Genomic DNA, 12,801 nt, shown 5'->3' with positions numbered 1-12,801 from the left:
TTGTGCTGATCCACCCAAGCACAGACAGCCCAGCAAAATAAATCTGCAGAGAGCAATGCGTGTCCACGTGAGAGCAATAAATCCGAACCACAGTCAACACACTTGAACTTTGCTTGGCTTACTTGCCAGACTTCTGGGACTCAGGCAGATCCCAACTTCTTTGCCCAAGTAAACACCTCCTAGTAGTCTGTTGCAGTTTTGCCCCAGCAAGGACAGCAGTTTTGCAGACTACATGGTTTTTTTCCCCAAACATTCTCAAAAACTCATAGAGCAGTCATTAACTCAGTGGTTTGCATATGTGACAGATGCAGAGTGCCTCAGCTACTGGAAAACACTTGGGACAAGATCTCACAGGAGAGGCAGACGGTGTGGGCAGAAGGGCCGCAGCAGTGGCGGCAGCCAAGAGGGCTGGGAGCAGCCCCAAGCTGGCCCTGCACGCACACCGCCTGAACATACATGAGCATGAAAGCCATCTAGTGCTCTACAGCAGCACCGCGTGCAAGTGGTTAATGTCCCAGCTCTCGGAAGGACTCATTAGCTCACAGCCAGAACTGCCCTAAGCAGGCTTCTCAGCTTCTGCCTTCCAGGGCCAGGTGCCCAGCTCCCTCCAGGCACAGGCAGGCGGGAGCTCATGCCCTTGGCAGAACAGCCACGGGCACCAGGGAGGAGGTGACCTTGCCAAGGCCAGGCGGGAAGAACACCAGCAGCTGGGGAGGAACAGGCACCAGCCCACACACCCCTGGGAACCCCTTCACTCCATGAAATGAACAGTTGCCTGTTTTAAAAATGGGCAAATACCTCATGAAAACGAATTGTGAACTTTTGATGCGAAAGAGAGGGTCGGCCAAGCCAAGCAGTTTTGTGTGCTCATGAGGCTGAAACGAACTGTTCCTAGCACCATGGTCCCCATGAGGTGCTAAACACAAAATTTCTTTTGCTACCTTTGCATTTCACTGGCACTTAATTAACTACAGAAAGGAACACAGAGGCACAGAGATAGCGGCGTATGGAAATAAAAAAGAAAGCGAGACTAAATTTGGGATCATAACCATTCCTGTAATGTTGCTGTGAGAACACGATTCTTCTGTCTAGTGTACTGATGTCGTGCCTCTCAATATGAACTGCAAGCCTGACAGTATTTTACACAACATGGGACCAAATAAGAAGATGTGACATTTTAAAAATATGCATATATGTCAAAGTTGACTATCACCGTGTTATAACGTCCCTGTTCTTACTAACTTTTTTATGTTCTGGCAAACAGTTTGTCCTTTTAGTGGCTATTACTAATATGTAATTAGGTTTATACAAACTAAGGAAGAAAATGACATATTATTTAGATTCATTCTTATTAGGTACCTCTTAGAAGTACCTCGGGGCATTTTTAAACAAGAAGAATGCCCACAGTTATGATTTTTATAAAATATACTTTAATCTTGCACTTTGTAACTATTTAATGATTTTGCCAGTAGCAATTTCTTATTGCATCCCCTCTTTGTATTCAAAGCTTACCTACTGCAATAAGTCTTTATAAAGGAATACATTAATTAAATATGCCTTAGCTTCACTAGCCTAGGAAAAGACCATTAATCATCTCACAGGCATAAGCACAACATAATACTTGCTGCTGCTCATGGGCACCTCACACAAACTGACTACTGCCGCACGATGTAATTGCCTCCAACAACCCCAAGCACACAAAGAGGCTTTCTCCCATCGGTGTTGTGCCGTTCACTCACCTCATCTAGTGTAAAACAGCTGATGCATTTGTGAGATGTTACGGGCTATTTTTTTCTTTTCTTACATCACTATACCAACATCTAGTGAAATATATTTGTAGTGACCACTCTGACACTAGACATATGGAGAACACCGATGGCTGGAGTGGGTCAGGGTTGTTGTCCTCTCCTCACCAAATCCTCCTGGGGAGCTCTCACCAGCACAGAGGGGAGAGTCAGTGCCAAACACAAGATGCAACTGTAACCAGCAAATAGGTTTGTTATGGGCAGGGTCACTGAAATGGAGTATTCTTTAAGAAAAAAAAAGTTGAAGAATAAGAATAATGACTGATGGTCTCATATCAGACACCTGAGGTACAACCACACTTCCAGTTATCTTATGTCATTGCCGAGTTGGATTTCAGTCAGAATGAAAATGTGTTTCATGTGCACTTACACCCACGGGTAGTTGGCACAAACTCTGTTAATATTTTATTATATGAGGAAGGTAAAAAAGAAGTTGTGGCTTAGAAATGAAACATGTCAATTATTCCTTGACCTTGACTAGATGTTTGAAATGCTCTTCAATATGTTGACAATATGTGCTAGGCAGCAATTATTTTTCATGGAAAGTGTTTCTCTGATACCCTACTTGTACCTTCATTAATCACAGGTCATCCTTAGAGGTTCAAAACTTCTAATTTAAAAAAACATCTAAAAATGGAAAAGTTTAGAGTAACCCTGACCATATTTAGAGTGACTCTGAACATGATGCATTTATTTTACCTAACACAGCTAAAGATATGTCAGAATTCAGGTATTCAGAACTGCTGAGTGCTTGGTTTTGGTCCTCTTTAGCTACTTGCCTCAATTATGCTATGGGGAAAAGGTCAACCCCTTCCACCACATTTGAACTGGTTGCCTTTTCTCTTCATCAGAGGTCCTATTAACTGAGCCTACACTGACTCACCTTCCCTCTCTCTCATGGTCAATCAACGTAGGCAAGGAACCACAGGTGTCCCCCAGTTCTTCTCTAACCCTTCTCTACTACCAACAGTCTCTCCCAACCATTTTTGACCCTCAGCCTCTCTGTTCCTAACTCCTTTTTCCCCTCTCCTGCTCAGGACGTGCTAGTGCTCTTTCTGTCCACAATGCTGAAGCGTGCATCTCCTACTACTCTTGCTACCACTGTTGCATGTTACGTTTAGGTATATATTTGATGAGAAACTTTGTAAAAATTCCTTCTCATCAGCTGGCTCGCCCTGGGATGCCAGCAAAGGGAAAGGCACTGGGGGGTCACAGGGAGATGCTGTCAGACAGGGCAACCTGCTTAACGGGAGCTGAAGGGAGGAAGCGGCAGGGAGAAAGCGAGGGGAAATCAAAGTGTGATCTATCAGAGCAAAGTGGGAAATGAGGCTGTGAAAGAAGGTGCGAGCTGAATGCTAACAACCTGAATGCTTGGCTCAGGTCCTCTCCTTGCCGTCTGCTGTGACTGCAGCAGATCCTCTCCTCCTTCCATCTTCAGCTGTCCCTGGGTAACTTCACCCAGGCTCAGACATTCAGCTACCGTGACAATTTGTGGCTGGTTGGTGCTGAACTGGTAGCTGAAGCCTGTTGAGTAATGTGATCACTGTGCCATGTGTCACTGTGCAGCCAGGACAGAGGGATGAAAATCCTTTTTTAGCTGTTTGGATAGTGCTCCACTTCTGAAACATAACCCTGACATTTCTGCAGGATCTATAATATTCCTCGTGTTTTTTTCATGACAGGCCCACACCCCTACCCTGTCCCTTCCCAAAGAGATGCTCTAGTTCTCATTTTACAAAACAACTATCTGAGACACGGTGACCTCAGACAGGTCATGTTCAGGGTGCTTGGGGCAGAACAGACAACCAAACCCAGGTCCCTGAGCATAAAAGCCACAAGTTATCTTTCCTCTTTTGTTCATGCTTAGATAAATTCCCTTCCATAGATTCCAAACCAGAGATATAATTAGACATATTTGACAAATCTCAATAATTGGGGTAATTTATACATCCCATTAAAAAAGAAGTTGCTTCAGTATTAGTAAGACAGTATGAATAGATGAGCTAAAAGACCAAAGGTTTGCTTATAATGTTAATAGAAGATACAAAGTGGTGCTTTCTGTGCTTACCTTCAGCACTGTGATATTCCATGCAAAACTCTCAATGGCTTTACTTAATTTTCTTCCTTTCAAACCTTCCTTTGTCCCGAGGTTATGAAGCTCTTCATGGAATTCCATTCCTAAAAATACAGATTGCTACATCACCCAGTGCATGATTGATTTTCCCTATAAAATGTTCAGTGAGCATTTTCAGTCTCGCAGCTGGTACCTCCTATAACCGCTTTCTGTGTTTCCCCCCCTTCCCTGTTATGACTCCATCCTGAAGAGCATCTTCCAGAATAAAAGGGCCATGTGCAGTCTTGAGATTGTGCTTTGTATGTAACTCTCCTTTCCAGTGCTAGGGTCCCACAGAGGCATGTGCCTGGTTCCCACACAAACACTCCTCCGGTGCTTCTGCTTGCAGTCAGCATTGCTGGCAATATTGGGACAAAAGGCAATCTCTTGTCACTCTCCTTGAATAGATGATTTTGTACCTTGGAAGGCAGTCTGACAGACATGGAAGATACCTGTTCGGCACAGCACATACAGACTCACATGCACAGCTCCTCATTAATCTTAAGCACAGTCATACAGAAAAGCCCTTGTACTTCACAGTGATAAATTATGTCAGAAATGCATACTGCTAATCACAGGATTGCTATCCCTGCAGCCTGGGGAACTGAGACTTTCAACCACAGCCCTGGGAATTGTTACATAGATTCTGTGGCAAATGTCTGCAAATCTGTTGCTGAGTACAAGAATTCAGGAAATCTGGGAGCAGATTAAAAACCTTAATGAGTCCAATTAGCTCACCAATTCCACAAGATTTGCACAGTGTATGCAAACATTCCTCTGAGTCTGGTGTGGATTAAGAGACAAAATGGAGAGAGAGCTGCTTGTGTTCCTTTAACTTGTAGCTTACAAAGGCCAAATTGGCACTAAATCACTCCAAAATGTCTGAAGCCCATCCTGGCTGAGCAAACCATGTTCCATCTCCAGTTGTTTCGTATCTTCCTTCCCCTAATGTTTTCAGGCAAATGTCACTTGCAAATTCAAGCTTCATTGAAATTACATCAAAGAAATGCCCATCGAGAGAACACCTGCACGGAGTAAACACAGAGTGCTGTTTAGTGGGTTGCTGAAGGAGTCAGTCCTTCAACAGCCCAAGGCAGTCTTGCACTTGGCATTAGCTTGCCCAAAGCACTCCTGGAAGACTACCAACAGGCTTCTTCTTGCCTTGCAATGACTCCAGGAGCTTGAGAACACTGAGGCAGTTCAACCCCACACAATGGAAGATTTCTCTCCTGCTTATTTTCCAAAGCTTTGCCCACTCATAGGTTTTGTCTGTCAAGGGCAAAAAAGCTCCTGCAGCACTTCCTTTGGAAAACAGTCTAAATCACTGCATTCTGAGCAAGATTCCCCTGCAGGTGTGCCTTGTGCCAACTGACTTACAAATCATTTCATTTCAGTAAGTGAAAGAAAACCTTCAAATGACTCACTTTGTCCTGCAAAAACATGTGAAAGCTAACGGTGCTCAGCTCAACGTGGACAGCCCTGCCTTTATGCAGCACCCTTTTAGTTACTCTTCCCTCCGGACCTCACTTCCCCACGTGTAGCTTGGAGATAGTGCTGCCCTGGAGAGAGGGAGCCACAAACTGTGGCTGTGGGCAGGACCACCAACAAAAACATTTAGCAGTTCAGCCCTCCAGGCTGCTGCTGACCACTGTGCATTGGGCTGAGACTGCACATGAAAAAATAATAACAAAACCAGCCACTTGAGAAGCCATCTGGGGGAGCAGGCAAGACCCTGGGGCACAGGGAAGCCAGACCAAAACAGGCTAGGATGTGAAGCAGAGGTCTGGTGGGAACACATGTTCAAAGGGAGCAGGGCTGGGGCGAGGTGAGGGAGAAGGTCACAGGCAACTGTAGTTCCACATATCTTAATTTTGAGTGCTTCATCTTGCCACATTGAAAATATTTTTTAACAATTTGCCTGGCTAACGTTTGCAACAAACTAACTGGCAATTGAGCATGGTGAGGGATCCTCTCTCTCCTACCCCTTTCCTCTGTCTAAATCCTGTGGCTTCAGAAGAGCACTTCATGTCTCTCCAGCCGTCTTCTCAACCAGAAGTGATATTTTAAGGCTAACAAAGCAAAACAAATGAAAACAACTAGATACAGCAAAGAGAACAAACTTGAGAAATCCATATTTTTACTGGGGAAGGAGATGGGAACTGCATTAAACTCTGACCATCAGTGTGGTGGCATGGTCCTGCATCGTGTTCTCTGCACACATCTCCAGCCCTCTGCTCACACAGACACCAGTGCCCTGGCAAGTGTCATGGGTTGTCCTCTCTGTGCACAGCACAGGGTGAGCAGAAAGCTAGCTGATACTGCTGAGGGTCTGCAAAATTTAGTGCAAAGTATTGCTCTTCAAATTATACCATTTAGAAAGACCCCCTGGTCCTGCATTTTCCCGTCACTGTCCCATTCCTAAACCCTTTGGCACCTGATGAAGGCTTTGGGCTGAGGATGTTTATGCTGCTTATGCAGATACACAGAAGCCAAGACATGACACAAGATAAGGCCCATGAAATCCAGCAAGAAACAGCTGCTTGCCTCTCCTCCCTTTGCTACCACAGTACCAGCATGGCTCCAGAGCTCTGAATTTCCAGGAGCAAGGACTAGGTTCCACCCTGCTTTTGCATCACATGAAAATCAGTTAAATGGTATTGTTGAAACGGTTTCCAAATTTCCTCTAATTAAAAAGATGAATTAAAGGATTTACTACAAAACATCACTTTCATTCATTATGTATATTTAATAGAAGCAATTGGCTGTAGCCTGCGTCACTTGCCAAATCCAAAAATGCCTATCAGAAACAACAGTATTTATGATTGTTGTGGTCCCAGAAGACTACACCCAAGAACACAAATTAAATGCACTAGCAAGTGTTTGCATTACTGACCTTCAAGGCTTGCTACAGGTTAGGAAATGTGCAGCTGTACAACTGAATGAACTGAAACCAGATTTAATTTCTGCAGTGCAAACCCCTAATAGAAATACACTGCATGTATTTATTCAGCATGGTTTCTGATACATGAAAGCTGATGGATTTAGTTGTAGAGGATTACCACGGCCAAATGTGGACTCTTATCTCTCTAGCAGGGCTTATTCTTGTGTATCATTGGAAACTACAGGAGACATGTCCCAGTTCGGAGTCTAGCCTGCTATCCTGAACAAGTGATGAAGAGGGGTTTGCATGAATAAGCTGAACTGTGAATCACAGACACTTCGGTGATTTCTACCATCCTGAAAAAGGAGTGTGAACCTGCGGCAGCACAGACAGCACACAGGTGGCCACTTCCAAAACCACCTCTTCCTTTCTACTGGTGCACACGAGGCAGAGCCCTAGTTCAGATGAAGACATCCAGTACAACACATCAGCAACATATGACCTACTTTAAGCCTACTTACAGTGGTTTGCGCCCACATACCTGATGTACATAATGCGTAGCTACGCAGGTTCACTGTGATAAAATGGAATTATATTGGCATAAGTTTCCAAGGTCTAAACCAAACCTAAAGAGCAAAAGTAAGTAAAGGTAGGCAACAGAGCTTGGTCCTGTGGGTTTCAAAATCTCTTGCCTCCTCTGTGTTTAAGGGAACAATTGTGGTAAAGAATGGAGCTCATAAAGGCAGCACACATCTTCTCACTCCCTCTTTGTAATTGAATGCCTTTCTAGTTCATTTGACTAATTTAAATGCTGTCAGACTTTTCAGAGCTGTAGAGCAGATGGAGAAATAGCTTTTAAGGTGAAATCTGAGAATTCTTCCACGAACCCATGCCTGCATTGCTACTGGAGGATGAGCCTTCAGGCGGGTGATCTGCCACGGAGAGACCAGGATGCTCACTTAAATACCAGGTGAAAGATGCTGCATTAGTCACAAACTGTAAGTAAATTATGGCACATCGTTCTCCATCTCCCATCCAGAACTGCACAATAAAGAAGGATTACCTGCTTTCTGGCACTGAACAATCTTGTCATGAGTGATGTCTGCCGTCTCAATGAGAACCCTGCTCTCTTGAATCATCTGTCAGAAAATAAACAGATAAAAAGCAGCGTTACTAGGGCTTCCTGCAACATCTAGTCCACAGAAAAGTACAAAGGTTCAAACTTAAAAAGAGCTCTGCTCTGCAAGCAACAGTAGAGAGATTGGATCATTCCTTCATATCAAGGCTCCCAGATCTGTATCAAGCTAAGTGACAGGTGACAGTTGCTCAGAAAATGTTTTGCTCCAGAAATTAAAGATCAGCTGTTTTACATCAGTGAGACACCACTGCAAATAACATGAAGGAAACATCAGTGATTTCAGAAGAAAGCAGAGTTAGCAGACAAACAAAATTTATTCTATGTGAAACTGAGCCCTTTCTAATTAGTACTCTTCTTGAAACAAAAGGAGAAGTAAGTATAGTCCTTGACATAAGTGATTATCAAAAATGTTACCAAGTCATGAATAGTGCTGATTTCAAGAGGTACTTAAGCCTGTGCTGAACTTTATGCACTACAGCAGTTCAGACAGTTATAGTATTTCTTGAGTTTCTTTTTGGAGATATTCAGATCCAAATCCTATCCTATCCTCAACTTTTCTGTTGGAAGTTTAAAAGGAAAAAAACAAAATAAAACAAAAGAGGCAGTCAGTTTCAACAAGCCTACTCACAAGTTTCAAGAGATATCCATATTTATGCATCTTCCTAGAGTAGCCCATTAACAGCAAACAGATGAAGTGGCCATTATGTGACAGGTTTCCTGAGCCTCCCTTCTTGCAAACACTATTCTCCTTTGACAGTAACAAACCTTCCAAAACCCTTCAGAAGCCCAGGCAAGCAAGCAAATTGTTCCAATGTTATATTCTGCGAAATTGCAAAAGGTGGCACATACATCTGTTACAGAAGGCAAGAACATGCTGTATAACAAACTATGCCTGAGAACAATCTCACTCTCCCGGGACATACACCACAAACCCCAATCAAATCCAAGCAGCATGAGAGCGGTGCCAATTAAAAATGAAGCAAACCGAATACTGCCTAATGTTACATCCTGAAATTACAGAAGCCACCACTGAAAGCTTTGCCAAAATGCTACAACTGCTAAAAGCCTTCCTACTTTCAAACACACTAAATATGAAAACATAACCAGTAGGTTTTGATGATTTTAGTGGAAGACGGTATAATAGCATTAAATTAACATTTGCAGATTAGCATGTCTTACTGTTTTAATTTATTTAACAAGCGTGAGAGATGCTTCCACTTGTCACACTCAAATTACAAGTTCTGGAGAAACTCAGATCCAAATTTTGCTCCTCATGTCTTTTTCATTTCTAATTAAACCTATGGAGACAGGCTGCACTTAATAAAATTACCTATATATGCTATAATACCTATACGCTTTGTTATAACAAGAACATCAGAAAAACAAAATCCATTACCAGCTCCACAGGCAGAGAGAAAAAGGCCTGATACATCTGCAGAATGCAAAATTGTTTTTTAACAGAACATGCCCAGTGGATATGCCTGAAATTGAAATTACTTTTGATAGTATCCTTTGCCTTTCATTCTTATTACTTGCTTGTTCATGCATCATGTTGATTTTTGACTCTTTGATATTTTTTCTTGTTATCTATAAAGAAATGACAGTTTCTACCCGCCCTCTGGCTTTTCTGTACCACAGCAGATAGTCATTTTGTGCTGAAAGAGCCATTCAGCTGCCAACTACAAACACTGAAGTTGGTCTGAATAAGTCCAACTTAAGTCTCTAAGTAAAGAGACTGAGAATCCTGAAAAAACCTGCAAGTCACTACAGAGGCAGACAGAAGCCAAATGTGCATCTCTTGCACATGCAGACCCTGAGCCCGTGAGCCAGTACCCACGCTGCCTGGTCCAGCGAGGCGCTGCCAGCATCACCACGGCTGCTGTGCCCCGTGCACCCATCACCCTGGGCTGTGCCTGTACTTCCTACCCAGCAGCAAGGTTTTGCCCAGCGAAGTCAATGCATCTTAAGCTGGGACAGTAAATCCAAAGCATCCAACTCTCCTGTGCTCAGATCTCTAAAGTAGAACTTGACTTGTGAGAGTTTTATACATATATATATATACATATACATACACACACGTACATATATATATGGCCACAGGAAATCATCCTACCACGCACAAAAAAACCCAAGCTTGAGAATCATGCAATTTGGTAATCTAAGTTTGACTATATCTTCCTCCAACTACTGGATCCACTCCCAGGAGTTTCTGGCATGCCTGTTCTAGGATTCTCAGACATTAAGTTATTACATTCATTTTTTAAGAGAAAAGTGGCAATAGATGTCAATTTTCGCATACTGCAGAGTAGGTAGAGCAGTCCTCCACTCCTTTGATGCTGACATCAAAGTCTCACTGCTCTCAGCTCAGCAAGAACAAACAATTAAAAACAGATCACATAGCAGAATTTAACCTGTTCCTGTCTTCCTGCTTGGCAGTAATTTTGACAAAAATAAGCAGCTTTTGACCCATGACAAACCTTGAGAGTGGATTCTGAGCTCCTTAGCTCAGTGTCTGGGGTTAGGGGATGCCCTTAGTGCACTACCTGGCATCCTCCCTCACAGGTTCCTCTAGAAAATAATGCACTCGGTAGAAATAATACACCCTGGGCCAGTTACGATACATGATTTTGGGCAGCCTATGTTGTCTTTGCCACCTGTGATAACACAGCATGTGGGACCCGGTATCCCACATGACAGGCCAGGCTCTGCTCCCAGCAAGAACTGCATGTGCAGCTTCAGCAGGCACGAAATCCTGGTTCCTAATGCTGCAGTACAAGATCATAACAACAGGCTAGTGCAAGGATGAAGCCTGGGGGTTCACTTTGAAGAACCAGAGACTGATTCATACAGATAAAAGTACAACAGGCAAGTACTGCTATCCAGGGTGTGGGGTTTTTTCCTTTGGTTTGGTTTGGGTGTTTTGGGGGGTTTTTTGTTTCTTCTTAAAGCACACCACAATAGATACTCTTGACAGGATTCTGTGGAAATCTGGCAACAGAACTGATACAACCCTCACAAAATAGCCAAACTAATCTGAACCCCCCCCCCCTTTTTTTTTTTTTTTTTTTTTTTTTTTTTAAATTTTCCCCTCTCATATGTTTTCACTTACACACAAGGTAGTACCTTGGAATATTTACTAAGTAAACATTGTAAAGGTCACCGAAAAAGCTAAGTTACTAGCAACTGTTTACTGGAATTAATGTTAACAATGTGTCAGTATTCAATCTAATGCCGGTAAAAGCAGGTGAGAGAGCCTCAGCTGGAAACTGCACATCCTTTCATGCTGGCCACAGGACAGCAGGCAGAAGTTTTGGCAGGGTTCCTGGCTGCAGTGGAGGATGCTGGCCAGGGATGCAGCACGTTGGACACCTCCGCCTGGTCCTGTTCCTCAGCCCCTGAGAGACTTTGCTACCATGGGTCTGCTCATCAACAGCTCCTGATCACAATCCTGTGTCATGGCATCTAGATACACTTTTTTGGCACTGGTCTTAAAATGAGTCCACGGTCTCCCAGTCTGAATGGTCCCCTGCTTTCCCAGCTGGCATCACATTCAAAACCCTGCTTGGGGATGTCACTTGTTTCCCGCAGTGCCAAGACAAGAACCAGGAGCCCTAAACACAACATGGAGGGCTGTGAGATTTTCTGCTGGGAAGGTAACCCCACAATTCACACAATAGCCTGAGATTTTCAAGCCCGGTTTTGACAGTAACATTTCAAAAACCACCAATCTGTCTCAAATGTGAAGAGTGAGCTTTCTGATGTTCACAGCATGAATTTCCATGCACTTTTACTCTGCTCAGACCTGTGCTGAGCAGCGCTCTCAGGCAGCTGTGTAAGCCCCAGCTATCTGCCTGAAGCCCATCAGGCTGCTGTTTAATGTCTGGTCCCAAATGGCAACTCACTTCAGTGCGTGACTCTCAGAGTTAGAGACATCCTACTCTCTCAGGAAACTCATGTTTCTACAGTGTTAACTCCTGAATGCTGAGCTTCAAAGGATTAATCTCCAAGCAACATATACTGAAAAGCAACCTTTACAAGATGGATGCTGATATCTGGGTCCACTTGGGAGTCAGTGAGGAAATTTTTAGCAGTTGCTGAAGCTGGCAAGATTGCTCAGGACAACTTGCATTTCCCATGTTAGAAAGAAGGTGATAAACTTTACTGAGTGATATGTTTAACATAACTACAGGAGAAAAAAAGTGGACAAAAATAGAAGTGAAAGCACACAAAACCGGACCTCAGTATAGGGACTTAAAAAGCTACCTTGCTGACCAACATTATTCCTATTAGAGTATTCTTATTAAAGTAAGCAGAAGGGGAGAAGGCTGAATGGGAGAAACTACCACACACATTGACATCATTTGAGATCCCGCTAATTTCAGTACTGGGCCCTGTGTCCCGAGGGCTGAGACCTGCGGAGAGGGTGTGGGGTTCCTTCTGCGCTTGCTCGTCAGCAGCGCCAGAGCTCCGTGGGAACCAAGGACAGCCCTGCTCCTCCTCTCATCGGGGACCCCTGCCACGTTTCCATGGGAGCAGGGACACATGGATTTTTGTGAGTCCTGGTGATGCTAACCCTCCTGGAGAGGCTGCAGCACTAGAAATGCTCTCACAAGAAGTGAATACGGGGTTGTTCAGATTGACAAAAGATGCACGTGGCAAGAATCCCAGAAGTACATGTCACATTTAATAAATTAATGGGAATGAGGAATACAAAGCCTCATCTGCATAGGTCAGGTATTTTCTGCAAAATAGCTCATTTAATTTAAATAATTCTTATGCAATGATGAAAGCAAGAAACCTAAACTTGATTCATCTCCATCCACCTGAAGCACCCTGTTACAATCATGCTGGTTTCTCACAAATG

At 43.6% G+C, this 12,801-nt stretch overlaps 1 protein-coding gene across 2 annotated transcripts in view; it reads right to left on the bottom strand.

Moving 5' to 3' along the window:
* Positions 1-12,801, bottom strand: part of PLCL1 (phospholipase C like 1 (inactive)) — a 210,287-nt gene that overhangs the window by 21,583 nt on the left and 175,903 nt on the right. For both annotated transcript variants that reach the window (XM_074872787.1, XM_074872788.1), the window contains exons 4-5: positions 7,863-7,938; positions 3,874-3,983 (exon numbers count right to left, since the gene is read on the bottom strand). In XM_074872787.1, coding sequence (XP_074728888.1) covers positions 3,874-3,983; positions 7,863-7,938 — 186 coding nt within the window. The remainder of the gene's footprint in view (positions 1-3,873; positions 3,984-7,862; positions 7,939-12,801) is intronic.

Source organism: Strix uralensis, chromosome 6 (assembly GCF_047716275.1).
Source record: "Strix uralensis isolate ZFMK-TIS-50842 chromosome 6, bStrUra1, whole genome shotgun sequence".
NCBI classification, from domain to species: Eukaryota; Metazoa; Chordata; class Aves; order Strigiformes; family Strigidae; genus Strix; species Strix uralensis.
Note: the sequence above shows the minus strand (reverse complement) of the source record. Positions and strands in the feature narration are given on the sequence as shown.